Below are 20,879 nucleotides of genomic sequence, written 5' to 3'. Positions count from 1 at the left end.
TTTGTTGTTGTTTGGGAAGAAAAGCTTTGACAGTGAAATTCTTCTCTTAGACAATGGATCTCAATATTTCTTCCATCCATCGCAGCAGGAAGAAGATCAGATCCAGAGTTCATCCCATCTGTACTTTATCTCAAATAAATTCCTGTATAGTTTGTGATGTGGTGCTTGCCTGTAACTTCAAACCACTTTATCAAGGAGTGTGGTTACTTACTAAATGCTTACACAAAAGAAAAACAATAGTCCTATAAAATAGTAGAAAAAAATAGCAAATTCATGTATTGTGCTTCATCACATACTGGTATGTTATACATTCATGTGTGTTTGATATAATATGAACAATCTATTGTGGCAAAAGCTTATTTTGGTGAAGGAAATATGCACCATACAGAATCTCGTACTACAACTTTTCAAAGAACCCAAACAATGTTATTGTGTATCTCAATCAGGATATGGACAAAACCACTAAATTAAGCAATGGTTTCTATCATATGGCTTGATCTAACTTAATTAATATGGTCCCAGCAATTGTGCTGTAGAGTCTGTTTTATAAGAAGCACATACAAAATGTAGAAGGATACACATTCCTATTGTGCATATGCTTTGGAAGCACACAAGTGAACATTTACATTCAATCCAAACTCATGTGAAATTAATTCCTGAAACATAGGTTGCTAGAAGAACTGAAGAAGATTCTTGGATGAGAAGCAAAATGTTTTCAAGGAAAAAAATCAAGGAAGTCTGGTTGCCTTTTGAAAAGCACCTTTGGGACAACCATGACCTGAATGGTTGAGATAGGCCAGAAGAAAATCACAGGATCTGAAATTATCACACAAATTCAAGCCCATTATCTGACAAATAACCAAAAGTCACTGGTTATTTGAAAGCTAGTTTATAACTAATATTAACATTAGACTTTCTATAAGACATGAATTGATAAGAAATAGTTGATGAGCAATTTTGGAACCACTTATACACCCAGCCCACAGCTAGTTTGCCAATCAGCATGTCAAGGACACATTGTCAAATCATCCTTCCCTGGCAATTGTAACCAAACATTCCTTTTAATCTTGAGTTGGTTCCTAGGGTTGTCTGCTTAGTCATATGAAAAGTATCATTCAGAAAACATAAACATTACAGTATAAAAATGAAAATTATCAAGAGGTTTAATGTATCTTGTGAAACATTATCCCCTGATGTATCAGTTTTTACTTCAGATTTCTGTAATGAACAAACGGAATGAATATTTTCACAGAATATTAGTGCTACCTTGAGCCCCTTAGATGAAAGAAGGATTATTACAATCAATCAATCCTGAAGAAAAGTCTCTATACTCTACAGGATTGGTGTATGATAGCACCTGCAAGATAGTTATTTATGGACAGTTTTTATAACTGTGATGCCTTGTGGAAGGTTACATTAAGATGTATGTAGTTCAGATTTGAACAGAGGCCAACATTTTTGGAGTGCTACCCATTCTGCTGTTCTAATGGTGTGTGGAAATGGCCTTAGGAGATAGGGAGAAAAGCCCCAGCCAGAGGGATGGTTAGGCAAGGTAGCTTAGTGAAGGGGACATGGCAAATGTGTCCCTCCCTAATTTCTTGGTCTGTAAGGCTGACAGGAGCAAAATGTATTCGTGTCAGCCATGTAAGGTGGTCCAAACAGGAAGTATGACCAGATGGATTAATTTTACTTTATTGTAAGTTTACATTAACAATGTTTGATCGAGGATTCAGGAATTAAGTATTGTCTATTTTGATTGTTTTGCCAATCATCTCACTGAATTTTTCAATATTTTTTTCCAGATCTTTCTTCCAGGTAGTTCTTGACTTATGACCACAATTGAGCCCAAATTTATGTTTCTAAGTGAAACATTTCTTAAGTGAATTTTGCCACATTTTACGACCTTTCTTGCCCCAGCTGTTAAGTGAATCATCACAGTTGTTAAGTTAGCCACATGGTTGTAAAGTGAATCTGGCTTCCCAATTGACTTTGATTGTCAGAAGCTGACCACATGACCCTGGGACACCATAACTGTCACAAATGCGAGCCAGTTGTCAAGTCACATATGGATACTGCAATGGTTGTAAGTGTGAAAAATAATCATAAGTGACTTTGAACAGTCACTAAATGAGCTGTTGTAAGTTGAGGACTTCCTGTATTCTCTGTAAACTGCAAAAAGTTTTACTGAACTGAGTGGTATAGTCATATCAATCAAGCAATCAAGCAATCAACATTTACGCCACTTCTCCCTCCAATTTTTAGGTAAAACAATGTTCTATGAACAAGCAGTATACAGAGAATTAAAAGTCTACTTTGTAAATGATGAAATGTAAATCAGGTGAATTATGAAGACTTCAATGTAGCTATAAGCTCTAGATATCAAAGGTAAGTGGAAAGAAAGTAAGAAAAAAGGCCAGGAAAGAAAAAGAAAACCCCCACACCTTAACACTGATTTTCATCTCTTCCCATAATATTAAAAACGAAGTGCAAAGCTGTCCTAATTAGGTTTCTGTAGAGTGCTTGGTTTCTTTCTATGCATTTTGTTTCTAGGTCTAGCCTTAGGGGAATTTCTGTCAACATAAGCTCAGGAAATAGTTTTACCATAGACTTTCTGGAGAAAAAGAAAAAAAAATCTGAAGTTTGGTGAACTTTACTACTAATCAGTCCCAGGTGCTTTTGCCTCATTTTACAGAATATGCAGCATTCCTTTTAATAGCATGTTACTAAATCAGTCTCTGTCATTTTCTCTTCCAAATATTTTATTTATTTATTTTTTGCATTACATTACTGTAAGTAAGAAACAAACATGCTGTTGGGTTGTATCATATACCTTCAATTGGAGTTCACACTCTGGGCAGCTGATATCTTTGGTAATTCCCCCACATCATTCTTATAGTCATAGATTTAGTTGGACCAAAATCTATCTGTTAGCCTGTCTTTGTCTTTTTGTCTTTGTCTCTCTGTCTCTCCCGCCCTCCCTCCCCACTTCCTTTCCCTCTTTTACAGGAATTCTAATGCAGGAATTCATTGGCTTAAAAACTGGACTTTGTCCTACTCTGGAGTGTGGAAATTAAGGGTCAAAATTGGTGCTATTTGTGCTTAAGAATCCTGTTTCATTCCTTACTATCCCTCAGTATCTGAACTATCTTACCTTCATGACATCATCCCCTGCAGCTGGAAGCAAAAATAAACCAGATAAAACAAGTGTTTCTTCCTCATGAATGTGAAGAAAAGGCTCAATGCTTCAGAAATTGGGCACACCCATATACATTTTGCAGAGATATTTATTTTTCTGGAGTTATTTTGTTCTTTTTTAAAAAATAGTATCGAAACAAAAAGAGGTCCAAACTTGGTTTCTAAACCTGCCAGGTTTAATGTCTAACTAAAAAGTATTCTTTTTAGTTAGACATTGTAACATCAAATTGGATATCCAGTATTAAGCATAATCAACTGTGAATATTCCAAACTAAGATAAGCAATGTCGATTTAATATTTGTGGTTATGGGAGGGCAGCTTTCATCTCCACATTAGAGAAATTTCAAAACTTTTCAACAATGCATAAAATTAGATGGATGTTTGAAAGAGCTTAGGGTATTTTGAGTTTAGAAATTTTGAGTTTGCTTAAGGTAAAAATAAAGGTTCCCCTCACACATATGACTCTAGGGGGCGGTGCTCATCTCCATTTCAAAGCCGAAAAGCCAGCACTGTCCGAAGACATCTCTGTGGTCATGTGGCCGGCATGACAAAACACCAAAGGTGCATGGAACACTATTCCCTTCCCACCAAAGGTGGTCCCTATTTTTCTACTTGCATTTTTTATGTGCTTTCTAACTGCTAGGTTGGCAGAAGCTGGGACAAGTGACGGGAGCTCACCCCGTTACACGGCACTAGGGATTCGAACCACTGAACTGCTGACCTTCCGATCGACAAGCTCAGCAACTTAGCCACTGACCCACCGCGTCCCTTTCCTACTTTGCTTATTAGACTACAACTCAGAATTGGACTGGTTGGAAATTATCAAAGATAATATAATATCAGATAATATCAGATTTGGGAAGGCTAGCTAGATCAGATATTTTGAGCCTGAGGGCCACACAGGATGGACTTTGTAATACTTGTAACATAATTTTTATAGTTGCTATAATTAATTAAAATTACTTTGTACAACACAATAAATACACTGTTTGTGTGTGCATGTTATCTGTGTATATGTGTCAATTTTAGTTCCATAAATCTTACTTATTTTTAATCTTTTTGAGAGCTTAGCTTATAAAAAACCAACATTCTACCAGAGAAATCATTATTTATAAAACTTCAAACTTTTTATATCAAACTTCATAACTGCCCATCTCCCTCATATAGGGTTATATACTGTTATATTCAAGAATCCTATTAGTGAGGCATGAGTTACACTCTGCCAGACAAAAGATAAAAGTTTTATCTATTTCCCAAATGCTAACATAACTCTAGGCCAAATCCTATTTTAGGTATTCATTTTTTCCTCACTGATTGCAAGATTGCTCCTCAACGTTCACAGAAATGAAAAAGAATTCCCATGTGTTTTGAATTTAGCAAAGAGGATTCCATACTGTGTCAGTTTCTTATGTTCTGAGCAAGTTCTGTGTCCGTTCTTCTCTCATAAACAGTAAAAGCCTAACTGCTGGATCCCACACCCAATTATGGTATCACACTAATCCTACCAAATGTTCTTTATTTTAAATCTATCCCTTAAAGCTTTGCCACTAAACTCAGATAACAAAAAAGTACTATACACATGGGATCCATCAATTTTCCCTATCCATATAAAGATTCTTGCCTATTCCACTAATGACTTAAATGCTGATTCAGTTGAAGCTTTTAACAAGCTCCAGTTGTCATTTTGTTCTTTCACACATACATCTATCACACTTGACAGAAATATGCTTTTCTTTGAATCCCTATAATTTGACAATATTATCATCTTGTAACATTTTTTCCTCTTGAATGGTTGTTAACTAGAAATCTGAAGTGCCTCACAGACAAAATGCACCAAATATTTAACTTCATTCTAAAGCAAAATTGGAACTGGTATAGATGTTTCTCTATAAGCTTTATTTATACAAGGCTATTAGAGGCAAAAGCAAATAGGCTTTGAAAAAACTCAGTTCTTTTTTCTTATGCAGAAATAAGTCCTATTTAATTTTAGGAGACTTTGCTCCAGGGAAATGTACCAGCTTATATCTACTTTCTTTTTTAAGTGAAAATCTATCATAAGATTTTTTTTTTATCATGTTGTCCTCCAAACAAGAGATTCTAGATATAAATGATCATATAAAAATACTGAAATATATACATACATACATACATACATACATACATACATACATACATACATACATACATACATAAAATATGCCACCCATCTCATTTAATGTTGAAGGCAGGACAAGAAGCAATGTATGGAAAACTAATAAGGAGAGAAGCAACCTAGATCTAAGGAGAAATTTCCTGATAGTTAGAACAATTAACCAGTGGAACGATTTGCCTCGAGAAGTTGTGGATGCTCCAACACTGGAGGTTTTTAAGAAGAGATTGGAAAACCATTTGTCTAAAATAGTTTAGGGTTTCCTGGTTATGCAGGGGGTTGGACTAGAAGATCTCCAAGGTCCCTTCCAACTCTATTATTCTGTTATTAATATTATTTGTTTTTGCAATTATGTTTATGAGGAATATTTTCCTTTAAGATGGTTGCTCACTATGGCATAAGTTATGAATAACTTTGCAGGTAGAGGTTTTCATTTTGCTAAAGATGGCAATTCTACTCTTCTATGAAGAATGAAGTAGTGCTACAAATAACCATTTAGCTTGTCTAGATGAATCACAATGGGCAAGCGCTGAGAAACATGAAATATTGTTTTAGTGCATACATTGGGGCACATATTTAACCATACCTAGGTACCACACCCATCTTCTTTAGCTTCGATTTTTAATTGAAGGGCAGGTAGTCCTTGATGTACAACCACAACTGAGTCCAAAATTTCCATTGCTAAGCAAAACAGCTGTTACGTGAATTTCGCCCCATTTTACTACCTTTCTTGCCATGGTTATTAAGTGAATCTGGCTTCCCCATTGACTTTGCTTGTCAGAAGGTCACAAAAGGTGATCACATGACCCTGGGACACTGGCCAAGCATCTGAATTTTGATCATGTGACCATGAAGATGCTGCAACCATCATAAGTGTGAAAAACGGTCATAATACCTTTTCAATACCTTGTAACTTCACTAAATTAATGGTTGTAAATTGAGGACTACAGGTTTTCCACACAGACACATTTTCAGGCTCTACAGATCAAACTGGCCAAGTGCAAGTGATGTTAATATAGCACATTGCTACCTGGAACTTTAAAAGCAATAACAAAAAACTCTAACTTGACAAACACTACTTTTTATATGTCAAACTGCTCCTAAATAAAACATAGTTTAATTAATATTAATATAAATTGGTATAAAGTTACCTGATCTCTATGCGTCACATGCTTCTTTATTAAAGGGAAATAAATACTTCTCATATGTAGCCAGGGTAAATATATTTGGTAATGAAGTCAGATTTTGTTAGATCATTTTCAAGTAAATTAAATATTTTTTTGTCAAACTATGTAAACGTCTTAAAAACCTTTTGGGAAAACTGAGTGCTGCCCTTGTTACTGACTTTGGCAAAGAACAAAATAACAAGGGCCTTTTTTGTTGTTGCTTTTAAAAAAAGAAGGCTTTAAATCAAATTCTTAGCCTTTCTGTCAAACATGAGTAGATTTCTTGTGCTCAGCATCTTGTGGTGTTTGGCTTCTTTCATATTTGATGATTTAGTCATTACAGTTTGTGATAGCAATCGTTTTGCTCTGTCCCAAAGACTTAAGCTCAGGAATTCAACCCTGTCATCACTTTGGCTCATGGTGCACAAATTTTGTACATTCCGTATACTTCAACAACAAGCCTTGAGAGGTGATAAATGAGGCAAATGTTGTAGCTTACCAAAAGGGTAAAGCAGGTAGAAAACGATGGCCACAGATCGAATCTGTGCAGTAATCAGTACACATTTTTATCTGATGGAGCATATATCTACTACAGATTGTCCTCACTTACTGACCACTCATTCAGCAACCATTCAAAATTAACAATGGCACCAAAAAAGGGAGATGTACAACAATGAATGAAGTTGTGGCTGTTGTAGCATCCTTGTAGTCACATGATCGCAATTTGTGTGCTTGGCAACTGGGGCACATCCACGATGGCCCAGTATCACACAATCACATGATGGCCATTTGCGACCTTTGCAGCCAGCTTCCAACAAGCAAAGTCAATGGGGAAGCCAACAGGAAGTTGTATTTCACTTAACAATTGTACCACTTAGCAACAGAGTTCCCAACTGTAGTCTGTAAGTGAGGACACCCTGTATTAACAAAAGTACAACATTCCAATAACCTGAATGAATACAGTCCCCTAAAAAGATTGCAGAAAACTCTGAAAAGGGACATCAGCTTTGTGTTTAGCAAGTAATAGTATTGGTTTTCTGTGTGATTATTTCAAGTGCATTTTCTGCCACAAAATATTCTCCTGTGGTTTTAGACAGCTCAAAGCAATCTGAGTGTTACAGTATTTATTTTGGCATTTTTTATTGTTGTTAATAACAGTATTCAACAGTGTATCAAATAGTGTTTCTAGTCTCTGTAGATATACAATGTACGCAATAAAATACAGTAAATCACTAAAAGAACACTACTCTGCAAGATAAAATTAGTACAATTATGCAAATATAAAGTGTAGTCATCATCAGAGAATAACAAGGCCCAAAATAAGATCTTATAAAAGTTATCTTAACCTAGAAAGAATATATCTACCTACTAGATTAGTTTGAAATCCTGGAAATAGAAAAATAACTGCACATGCTGTCAAAGCAATAGTAATGAGAACACATGGAACAAATTTCACTTGTGAACAATCCAGATTCAATCCTATTGCCTAAGTCATTATTCCTACTATTGAAGCATGAATATTGTAGTATTACTTCAGGAAAGGTTTTTATAAATGACTTTGGAGTTTGGGTAGATATCTGTGAAAGGGTGCATTGAATCACCTGAGATTCCAAAGCAGTTTGTTTTGTAAATTCAAGCCACAATTTTGAATTAGGCTAGTAAAAAGGTAGAAAAGATTTAAGTGAGAGGTGGCTGCAAAATTCGAATGAAGTTTCTCAAGATTATATTTTACACTAGATAATGATAGGTTATCTTCAAAAGCATACCCATGTACATTATATCAATAGACGTGGAACATGAATCGTGGTGGATTATCCACTTCCAGACAGAATTAGGGTCAGTGGTGGGATTCAAGTAATTTAACAACCGGTTCTCTGCCCTAATTATTTCTTCCAACAACCAGTTTGCCAAACTGCTCAGAAAGTTAACAACCGGTTCTCCCGAAGTGGTGCAAACTAGCTGAATTCCACCACTGATTAGGATGTGATACCAACTGATAAAAAGCCATGCCACAGAATCCATTAGATCTTCTTCTAGCGGTTATGAATTCAGAAAGAGTCCCAGAATCCCTAATCTTCAGAAGCCCTTCAGAAAAGATTCAATCCCTTAATTTGCTATGAAAAACTATTCTGGTGGTATATTTAAGATTTGTCTGAACACCATTCTACTTAGCTTACTTCAACAAATGACAACAGCTAAGTATCAATTAAAGAGAGAATTAATATACTATTCACTACTATACCTTTCCACAACACTGCAATTCCTTGATTTAAGGTATTCCCAAATACAAAACTGCAGGATTATAGAGAATGCCTTGTCCTGAAAACAACTGGCGGTTTACTTCAAAATTCAGCACAGGAAATGTGGGCCTGTGTAAGCAGAATCTATTGCAAAACTCGTTATGATGGAAAAACACCACCAATTCTGTTGCTAAAACAAATCTTGTCATAGTGAGATCATTATAACATTATAAACTAGTGGCATATAATGTTATCATATACACACCATAATCTGAAATAAAATATTTTCCAATTTAATAAAATTGCATGCACCCCAAAAATTGAGAGGCCAGTAGTATAATTTTATATATTTCTTATTGCATTTAGAACAATTCACTCTACCATCAATATGATTACTAGATTTTTAAAAATCTCATTAAAAAGTATTCAAATTAATATATGCTAGTGTGTGTTTTGTCAGTTTTCAGACATTCCTAGTTTTCAGACAAATAAATTCTGAATTAATTAAATATTAAACTTGCTTCTGAAAAAAAAGCATAGTTAAAAGCGCATTGACACTATTTGCTTTTCTTTCTTTCTTTCTTTCTTTCTTTCTTTCTTTCTTTCTTTCTTTCTTTCTTTCTTTCTTTCTTTTTTCTTTTCTTTTCTTTTCTTTTTCTTTTTTTGATTTATATGCCGCCCTTCTCCGGAGAGTCAGGGCGGCTTACAATGCGTTAAGCAATAGCCTTCATACTATTGTATATTTTATACAAAGTCAGCTTATTGCCCCACAAACCGGGTCCTCATTTTACCTACCTTAGAAAGGATGGAAGGCTGAGGCAACCTTGAGCCTGGTGAGAATTGAACTCACAGTAATTGCAGGCAGCTGGAAGCTAAATACTACCTTTAACAGTAAGCATTAGTCTGCTGTGCCACTCAGGCTCCTTTCTTAGATTAGCATGTTCTTCCACTGAATGTTTAGCAATATCTCTCTCTGTCCAAATTCAATCCAGTAACAGTCAAAGCCAATAAATATTAAATTTGTTGCTGCCTGAAGCTTAAGAAGGAACATCCAATAAAAAGTGAAATCACTTGGCTTGTTTCATATGCCTTTGACACAATAGAGATTACATCAATGGAAAGGAATAAATCAATCAGTAATATATAACTAAGAAAAAGATTCTTGAAATAAACGATTTCCTTAAGAAGGATCAAAATCAGTATCATGACAATGGGAAGGGAAAACCAGAGGCGATAATGAAGACCTGAGGAAGCAAGTGGAGAAAGAAAAACAAAAACGGACAAAAAATCCCCACCCCCTATTTGTATTCCCAATATCCTACTCCCTCAAGTGGAATGTTACAACAGAAAGAATTCTAGTCTTTACTGATCCTTGGCAAGTCACAAACTCTGAGCTGTAGTCCCATGTTCAGATTGTTTTCTAAGGAAGGAACATCAACCGATTTATATTAATAGGAAGGCCATAATATACATGGGTGTTTGCATGGATATACACACTTTTTAAAATAACTTGACATACTACTTCATAAAATAATTTACAAGGTCATAAAGAGTATATCTGAAAAACTAGAATTCCTTCTGTTGACTAGAAGTCAATCACTTAATCTAGTACTCCATGATATGGTAAGCAGATGAAGTTATTTTAAAAAGTGTCTGTGTGTGCATGTATATAATGGCCTTCTGATAAATATAAATCAGTCAATCTTCCTTCCTCAGATAACAGTCTGAATGTGAAGCTGGACTATAACTCTCAGATTAAGTTATTAGTTCCCTCATAACCGATAGAAGGCAAGATCTTTGACCTATGATCTAAAATTGTACTTGCAATTCTGTAAAGACTGGCATTTTATCCTTGCTAATAACATTTAACACTCCATTGCTTAACAAGTTGGAACCCAAGCATAATTAGGCAATATCAGAACAGACTCAGAAGCAAAACCTTTTCCTTTAAATAATGTTTAGGGAACAACTACAAGTTCCACATTTGAAACAGTTTCTTCCAGTTTTTATTTACTTCTCAAAACTAAAAATTATTGCAGCGTGTGATTCAGTTTTTTTATGAGAGAAAAGTCAAAATGGAACAAAAGCTGGGTGGCCAAAAGAACAAGCCTTTATAATTGCAGTATGGGAAAACTTTCTAATAGAAATTGGATGGAAGCTGTATTTTCTTTAAATACACTCAGTTTTTGAATGTCTGAAAAATTACCGGACCTCAGGAAACTTAATTTTCCCACTATCCAAATAGGGCTGATAGATGCTAGTTTAGTAAGCCATACAGTTATAGACATTATTATGGGTCACATATAATTTTCTCTTTCTCCACCCTAAAGGCCTGTCATCATTAGAAGCTACAATCTTAACCTCTTTCCTAAGTATACTTTTGAAATAAAACACTGCCATCTATAATTTGTTTTGAACTCAGAGGCATTCAGTTTATCCAATTTTACCACATAACAGTAGTTTTCAAAAGTACCTTTTGAAAGTGTGTATATATGTATCCCCACTTACCCACATTTAATGTAAAAGAAAATGTAATTCCCAAAATGCATATACTCAATCACACGAGAAGAGGACGTGGGAAATTATGAGCACAAAGCTCAAGTTTCAGGGAGAAAACAGAGATGTGGCTCTTTGCATCTGATGAAGTAAGTTACACAAAATCTTATACCTTTTAAAATAATTAGATAGTCTGAAAGGGTACATCAAGACTTTCAAAGATTTTTTTTGTTACCACAATCTAACAGGACTGCCCTACAAGCTTCATGGAGCAATAAGTCTTAGGCAATCTTCCATCCCTTTAGGGATCCATTTTGATTTCTTAGAAAAATAGCTCTCTAAGTGTCCCACCACTCTAATATGATTTACAAATGAAGCTCAGAAAGAGACAGTCTTTTGTCCTTCACTTTTCCAGTATGTATCTTTAAGAAAGAGTTTAGAGAAAACTATTTTTTTCTTTCTTCAAATAGAAGAATAATTGCCAGTCAATGAAGCTTCACAGGCAGTAGCAGGCTGAATACATATGATTGCATGCAAAGATCTTTCCTGTTCTTGAGTTCAGGAGACCCAAACGAAAGGTAGAAAGTTGGAACATTAAAAATTGAAAAATATTTTATTACATACCCTTCTCCATCACTTTCTATGGATGATACATGATGATGTGCACTAGTGAGAGCTGACTCAAGTATATGTTGCCTCGACAGAACATTCTGATGCGGTGGTAGAAGGCTAGGTGATGGTCCATTGTGGTTTGTGCTGGAACTAGTATACATCCCTAAGGAAATAAAATGTTTGTCAGTGAAAACTTTTTATACTTCCCCTAAAAAGCATCTTTTTAGCACAGATGTCTCAAACAAGTTGTAATAGGTTAAGTTGTTCACTTCTATAAAGTTTCTTCCTGGATTTGGTTAGAAAGAGTGGCACTGTTGTAATATCTCTTCATAATCATTCATCTTAAGCTACCTATCATCAATGAACAGGAACTTTGTCTTACATTGAGAATGAGAATGAAGGTATCTTCCAGAAACCAGTTCACTTAACAACCATGTTACTAACTTAACAACGACAGTGATTCTCTTAACAACTGTGGCAAGAAATGTTGTAAAATGGGGCAAAAGTCACTTAGCAACATAAATTATAATATCCTGAAATCACACAGGTGTCTGAAATATAAATGAAAACAGAGGCAGAATCCATTATACTGTCTGCACTCTGGAGAGAATAAAATGATAAAACAACATTTTCTTTAACAGCTTGTAATAACTTGTCATATGTTCTCAAAAGAACTTTCTCTCTCTATAAGAAAAGGCTTGTGGTTGGAGCACTTATAATTAATATGATGGGAAAATGAAAATGTGGAGAGCGCTAATGTACATCACGTGCAAGTCCATCTGTTTGTTCTAAAGCCAGTTCTGTTAACAGGAAGATTAAGTCAGCAAACTGGGATTTAAAAATGCAAGTTTCAGGAAACCAGTTTGAGTTTTGAAGGATGTTAGTTTATACCATTCAAAGATATGTAAGTCACTAGAGTTGTACACTCTCTTACTGATGTTCATATAATTTCTTGATTGGTTTTTAGAGGTCAGTCCTGAATTTGAATCTGTCTTTCCTGATATGTTTATGAGCACTGATAAAAACTTTTGTCCTATTTGTTATTTATTCAGAAATAAAAGAATGTTAGCTTGCTAAGGCATTATTTTAAAGCTGGTATATAGGCAATGCTCAATTTATGACCACAATTGATCCCAAAATTTCTTTCTTAGGGCATCTTGGTATGTTTAATCCATAGGCAAACATTCATATAGCATTTTAGAATCTGTTATATTATATTGTATTACATTACATTGATTATATGACATTATTATATTATTCCTAGACATCACATTGCTGCTATTTTACTATTTGATTGGAATATAAATCAAATAAATGGCAAATATAAGAGGTGAAAAAGGAAAAAAAATGCACATGTCCATATTTCTGAAAAATACAGAGCCATTCACTTCCAGAAAGCTTATACTGTCTGAAAAGTTGAAGTTCTGAATAAATAAATGAACCAGTTTACATAAACAAAGAAGGTACTATAGGCAATAACATTTGGGATTTGCTTCTGATGGTACCATGGCATCTAGGTCTTATAACAATCAGATGAGACACTAATTGGTGTCTAAAAGTAGTTTAGGTAAGTCCTACCTATCCTGGCCAAATGGTACATTTAATAATTCAACATAATATGGCAAAAAAAAAAAATCTCAAAATTTTTCATAATATGACAAAAAATAATTTTCTTTGATGTAAGTTTGCTAAAGAAAAATACTTTGCAAGCAACAGAGTACTTTCATAGGAGTAACGATTTGGAAATTAAGACACAATCTTATAGTTATGGAGTGCAATAGGATTTAGCTGAAACACGTGTGCAGAAGTAAGATTATCAAAGCTGCTGTTGTGTCAGCGTTATCATTCATACTACAGATAGCCCTCAACCTATGACAACAACTAAAATTTTACTTAAATTTTACTTTACTTAGAGAAGCAATTTAGAACTAAGGAGAAATTTCCTGATAGTTAGAACAATTAATAAGTGGAACAACTTGCCTGCAGAAGTTGTGAATGCTCCAACACTCGAATTTTTTAAGAAGATGTTGGATAACCATTTGTCTGAAGTGGTGTAGGGTTTCCTGCCTGGGCAGGGGGTTGGACTAGAAGACCTCCAAGATCCCTTCCAACTCTGTTATTCTATTCTATTCTATTCTATTCTATTCTATTCTATTCTATTCTATTCTATTCTATTCTATTCTATTCTATTCTATTCTATTCTATTCACAATTACAAAGGCAATTTTAGTTTTTGTACACATCTTGGTAAACTTGTTATTTTTTGAGACGTTTCTTATTTGTGGAATGAATTTGCACTATACTGTTAATGTTTTTACATATACCCTGATTGAAGACAACTACAATCAGTTGACTGTTTTAACAGGTATCATCTATTTGCACATTAAATATTATTTTCCTTTATCCTGTGCAAAAATGGGGCATCCACTGAAATCAAAGTAAAGTTTGCAGTTTTAACTTCTATCTTTAACATGATGAATTGTTTTGACTACTATGAGATATCAGAAAATTATTTTAGCTAATTCTATGAAAGAAAAAAGATTGAAAGTATTAGTTTATCTACAATGTCTAGACATACATCTGGGGTACCATTTCTTTTTAATCCCTAAAAGCTAACAGGTAGGCAAACTTAAAAATCAGATGTCTTTTTAAATCAGTGGCAATTTATTTTAAAAATTGTGAAACAAGCTTCTTTTGATCTCAAATATGGTTCATACAACAGTACTTCAAATTTATTGGACAATTCAGAGAATGCTTACCAACAGCTGGTTTCATAATATTAAAAATGTAATACAGAAGATGGAACATTAGTTTATAGAGTATGGGCTTGTCATACAGCTGATACATTTTTGTCTTGAATTTATGGACCTATAAAAAGTAATTCTAGAACTAACATTTCTATCTAGGAATGTCGAAGCAGCCTTTGTCAACAACACTAAGATGATTATTATAAAACTCTGGAAAGGAAAAATCTACCTAGATTGCAGTTACAGATTGCTGAGGTGTATGGATTCTTATCAACAAATAAATTGAGTCTTTTCCAAAAAACAAAAAAACTGTTTCTATAAGTTTTCTCAACACTGGGGGGTATCTACTAGAATGTAGCATGTATAGTTTCTTTGGTATTAAGTATCATATATAAAACACTTGAATTTAAGTGTTATATATAAAGTAAAGAAAAAAAAAGAATTTGATGTATTTGGGATTAGCTGTTTAAACACATACCAAGTTCTTTTGCTCGCAAATAACAGTATAAATCTCAGGTAAGAACAGAAGGAAGACATTTATTTCAGAGATGAGGTCACAATGAATATGACTAGACTGTGATAACATCCCAGTGATTGTTTTATTGACAGCTTAACAAAGATCTCTCATGTTTACAACACAGTGTCTATTTAATTATTAATTAATTATTAGAGAGCCAGATTGATCCAGTGGCTAAGGCACAAGGCCAGAAACCATGAATTCTAGTCCCGCTTTTGCCATGAAAGCCAGCTGGGTGACCTTGGGCCAGTTATTTTCTCTCAGCCCAATCCACCTCACAGGATTATTGTTGTGGAGGAAACAGCAAGAGGAAAATGTGTTTGATACATTCACTGCCTTGAAATATTTGTATAAATAATAAAGGTGGGATAGAAAGCAAATATATAAATATTTGTAACACACTCTGATTGTGTGCATGGGATCCTGGGTAGGCATTCTAATAAACATTCATAAATTGGGCACTAAAAATCAATCATTTCATACTTATTTATTTCTGGAAAATTAGATTTAAAAGGGGCTATACTTTTCTCCCATAAGATTTAAAGTGTCTCTGAAAGGATTGACAAGGTTTTTAAAATGGTACACATTCCAGTTTATACTAGGTTTATTTGCTTACATTGATAAATAACATCTCAATGAAATGAAATGAAATGAAATGAAATGAAATGAAATGAAATGAAATGAAATAAAATAGCAATTTTATTTTAGGACATAATCCATTATTTTCATTAAGAAACATCCAATGCTGCTAATTTGAAGAAAATACTTTTAACTGGTATTCTGGGCAAATTACTATTTGCCTGTTCTGCAGAAACTATGTAATTATAGTAAAGCAAGGTCACTGTAACATAGGCTAAAATTTTGTTTTCCTGGACAGATCCTAAAGACCAAAATATTTAGTTATTTTAGTTCCTCTGTGTATGTTTAAATGAGGAGTAGTCACTTACTTAAGTACAATATCCTGCACCTAAGCTGCATAAGTGCAGACTCCTGGTATATACCTTAGCCAGTGGTGAAACCCAATTTTTTTTATTACCGGTTCTGTGGGCGTGGCTTGGTGGGCATGGTGTGGCTTGGTGGGCATGGCAGGGAAAGGATACTGCAAAATCCTCATTCCCTCCTCATTCCCCACTCCTGGGCGAAGAGTATTGCAAAATCTCCATTCCCACCCCACTCTGGGACCAGCCAGAGGTGGTATTTGGTGGTATTTACTACTCAAAATTTCTGCTACCAGTTCTCTGAATTGCTCAAAATTTCCACTACTGGTTCTCCAGAACCTGTCAGACCTTTTTGGATTTCACCCCAATCTTAGCGCTCTCTCTCTCTCTCTCTGTGTGTGTGTGTGTGTGTGTATGCTTTCCTAACACATTAACCACTTCAGATTATAAATACATGTAATCCATCAAAATCTAAATGGCTTAACCTTTAGCACTAACATCTGTTAGAAAACTAGCAACATAATCATCTGGGCTAAAGGCTTTTTAGGAATTCTGCCAAGTAACTGCAAAGATAAAAGAAATAAAATTGCAAGTTCAGAAAAAGCAAACAAAACAAAAGTTCTCAACACAGTATTATTTTCCTGTAAATCCCACAAACATCTCAAAACTGGGGTCAACATAGCCTAGTGGATGGTTAACACTCTAAAATATGATCTGCTGAAAACTATTCTAAATCACAGTGAGCTACTTCAGAGAAGATTGTACATTCATCTGAAGCAATGTGGGTCTTCTTCAAAACCAATCAAGTTATTCCAAAATGATTAGAACTACAATAAAGTGATTTAGGCAATACAGAATCAGATAAAAATGGCCACAGACAGTTGTGGAATGCAGTCCCGAGCTGCAGGAGAGAGAGCAAAGAGATCATGAAGCTTGGAATATTTGATATTCAGGAAAAGAGTGAAAGCAGACCCTCCCTAGAAAGTCACAGAGCATATCTAGTAGTCAGCAGACTGTTGCTTTAGTTTGGTAAGATTTCTGTCAATAGGTGAACACAGTAACTGTGTAAATAACTACTCAGTAAAATAAAGTACCTTGGAGTACTCATTTCTAAAGATCTAAGTGCCAGAGCCCACTGTAACAATATTGCCAAAAAGGCATTAAGAGTTGTTAACCTAATCTTGCGTAGCTTCTTCTCTGGTAATGTTGTACTACTAACTAGAGCATACAAAACATTTGCTAGACCAATTCTTGAATAAAGCTCATCTGTCTGGAACCCGCACTGCATATCGGACATAAATACAATTGAGAGTGTGCAGAGATATTTTACGAGAAGTGTCTTCCATTCCTCTAACCGCAATAAAATACCTTATGCCAACAGACTCCAAATTTTGGGCTTAGACAATTTAGAACTACGCCGACTTCAGTCTGACCTAAGCATAGTACATAAAATTATCTGCCACAATGTCCTTCCTGTCAATGACTATTTCAGCTTTAACCACAACAATACACAAGCAAATAATAGATACAAACTCAAGGTAAACCGCTCCAAACTCGATTGCAGAAAATATGACTTCAGTAACAGAGTACTCAATGCCTGGAATGCACTACCTGACTCTGTAGTTTCTTCCCCAAACACACAAATCTTTAACCTTAAACTCTCTCCTGTTGACCTCACCCCATTCCTAAGAGGTCTGTAAGGGGCGTGCATAAATGCACCAGCGTGCCTACTGTCCCTGTCCTAATATTCCTTTTTTACTTACTCTTTTCATGTATTCAAATTATGTTTATACTTTTACCTGTTATCTTATATATGCTTGACAAATAAACTTATGATTATGATTACTCAAAAGTAAGTATACATGTCATTTTTGGTACGTTGGGCCTTACATTAATCTTGCCAGATTAAAGCAGCACATTTGCTGTTTTTGCTTTCTGCAACTAGGGAGTACATTCCACAAGTATCAGGGGTGAAATGCTCCCGGTTCGGACCGGATCACCCGATCCGGTAGCAATGGGGGTGGGTGGTTTGGAGAACCGGTAGCAAAAATCCCTGCCTCCCCCCATGCCCAGCTGAACCGCACAATCATCAGAGGCTTTTTTTTTTACTTTTAAAAGCATTTTTTCTACAACCTCTTTGGCCAAAAAATGCTTTTAAAAGTAAAAAAAAAAGCCTCTGATGATCACGTGGCTCAGCTGGGATCGTCAAAGGCTTTTAAAAGAAAAAAAATCCCTTTTTTTCTTTTAAATGCCTCTGACGATCCAAGCTGAGTTGCCTGACCGGGAGAGGATTTTTAAAAAGCCTCTGCCGATCAGGCAACTCAGCTTGGATCGTCAGAGCCTTTTGAAAGCATTTTTTACAACCTCTTCGCTGAAGAGGTTGTAGAAAAAATGGTTTTAAAAGTTAAAAAAAAAATTGGTCATGCCCACCCAGTCACATTACCCCCTCCCACCAAGCCACGCCCACAGAACCGGTAGTAACAAATTTTAGATTTCACCACTGAACTGACAAGTATGTACACAAACATACAGCAAAGGTAGAATAGAGCATAAAAAGTAGATTGTGATTGACAACTTTGCTTTTACACAAGGAGTGACTATATACCCTTTCATTATATTTATAACTATCTGAATCTGACTGAAAGTGCAAGTAGGAATGTTCAGAATCTGGTTTATTATCAGCACTAAAAATCTGCTTTCCACTGCTTTTCCTGAAGATGCTGCCTGTCTGCAAATTAAAAAGGGAATATTTGAGTTATAAGTAGCTGGAAGAGAACTATCATGCCAAAAGTGCTGTTTTCTGTACTCCTGCTCATAAAGTAAAGAAACCCTATCAATCAACCTGGGTTCCCCCATGAAGCAAAGTGAGTAAACAAACATCACCTCTCTGCCTAAAAGTGGGTAAGGGGAGGAATGCTTGGAAGAATTTACAAGCAGGGAGATGTTAGATCAGGGGTGTCAAACTCACGGCATCATGTGACATTTCCCCTTTGCTAAACTGGGCGGGGCTGGGGCCAGCACGTGACACATCCAGCCCGCGGGCTGCGAGTTTGACACCCCTGCGTTAGATGGACTGCTGAACTCAAAAGCCATAGTGATCAACTGTGGTCTTCATTTCTCTGCAACGAAAGAGTGAGAAAGCTCCAACCCATTATACCATGCATAAGCGCCTTGAATGCTAAAATCTTGGTTGCGTGTCAATTGTTTTAAAAAACTGAGTTTTGCAACAAGTACTTCTTTATATGCTTATGAACTGGCAAAAGGCTCCTTTACTTCTTGTGGTATATTTTAATGAGTACAAATGCTGTTCCTACACCTCTCTCAATAATGTGTTTCACACCCACTTTAAACTAATATCTGCAAAAAATACTGTTCATTTCTGCCAAAATAACAAAACTACTTAAAACTGTTGTTTAGTAATAATAGCACTTGCATTCCACTTACGCTTCCAAAATTTTGCAGATTACTTTTTAAAGCCCATCTCTACACTATACGTCACATTCATATAAATTGCTTCTAAAGTAATGGGAAAAGAAGAATCCCTTTTAACTCTCTGCCAGGTTCTTTGGCACAATCCTTCCCTTCCATCAATTCTGGATAAATTTGTGGAAACTTTATTCTCTCAGGAGAGGCTAACAATTACTCAGTCACATTTGCTAAAAAATAAAATAGTTTAAAAGTTTCTCCTAAAAAAGACCTTTATACTTTTTTTTTTTTTTTTTATTGCAAAAGTTTTACAATTACATTTTCACCCCTTTTTTCACCCCCCCACCACCCTCCCCAAACTTCCCATCCTCCCTAACCCTCCCTAACCCTCCCCCCCCAGACTTCCCTATTACATACTCATAACTAATAACACTAATAAATAAACCTGAACCCATCCCTCCCCCTATATAATTTTTCCTCTTTGTCTCTTTACATTAAAATATTTCTAATACATTATTTTCAAATAAAAGCTATTTGATACTTTCTAGTTTGGTATTTGTTCTGAACATATTCTATCCACCTTTTCCATTCCCATTCATAAGTCTCTTGTGAGCAATCTTTTAAATACGCTGAAATCTTCGCCATCTCTGCAAAACTGGCCATCTTCAAAGTCCATTCCTCTAGACCTTTATACTTTAATGGCCCACTATATCCACAAATATCAATGTGTACATTCTTTTATTGTAATGTATCATAAAAACTATTCTGATTTTTTTGGTCTGAAAACTGGCAAGCTTCACTCACTCAGAAAACATATCATGTTTGTAAATGTTATCCATATCTATTAAATATTTTTTAAAAAAACACATTTTAACTGAGGATGGAGATTGGTTCTTCAAGCTTGTGGGTTGGTTTCTGAATATTTCATTACCAGACGAGGTAACATCTTCAGAGGAATTTAGGGGATGTCAGTATCGATGTTCTGCTTATACGGGCTTCGTGTGATCAGTAGGTCTTGGATGGGGAAGTCGCTTCAAGTGAGGGTCTTATGATAGATCTTGACATGACTCTCACCTGACATAAGCCACACCTGACCCATCACAAAACCCATCACATGACACCTGACATGATCTCCCCATGACCTGACATGACCTACTGACCACATGAAGCCCTTATAAACAGAAGAACACCAACACTGACATCCCCTAAATTCTCCTGAAGATGTTACCTAGCCTAGTAACAAAATGTTTGGAAACCAACCCACAAGCTTGGAGAACGAACCTTCACCTCATCCTACACCTGAGCTACAGAGATTCACCACTATCTCAAACATTATAACTGTTGGTTCATATTCCAGAAAGTTAATACCCTGTACTAAGTTTTGGATTTTACAA

At 35.4% G+C, this 20,879-nt stretch overlaps 1 protein-coding gene across 1 annotated transcript in view; it reads right to left on the bottom strand.

Moving 5' to 3' along the window:
- Positions 1-20,879, bottom strand: part of GLIS1 (GLIS family zinc finger 1) — a 235,176-nt gene that overhangs the window by 20,144 nt on the left and 194,153 nt on the right. Inside the window, exon 7 of the mRNA XM_070939534.1 lies at positions 11,871-12,021. Within this exon, the coding sequence (XP_070795635.1) occupies positions 11,871-12,021 (151 nt within the window). The remainder of the gene's footprint in view (positions 1-11,870; positions 12,022-20,879) is intronic.

The sequence above is a fragment of the Pituophis catenifer genome, unplaced genomic scaffold (assembly GCF_029215685.1).
Source record: "Pituophis catenifer annectens isolate HBS135680 unplaced genomic scaffold, rPitCat1.0.hap2 SCAF_3, whole genome shotgun sequence".
NCBI classification, from domain to species: Eukaryota; Metazoa; Chordata; class Lepidosauria; order Squamata; family Colubridae; genus Pituophis; species Pituophis catenifer.
The sequence above is the reverse complement of the archived record's forward strand: the minus strand, read 5'-3'. Positions and strand labels throughout refer to the sequence as shown.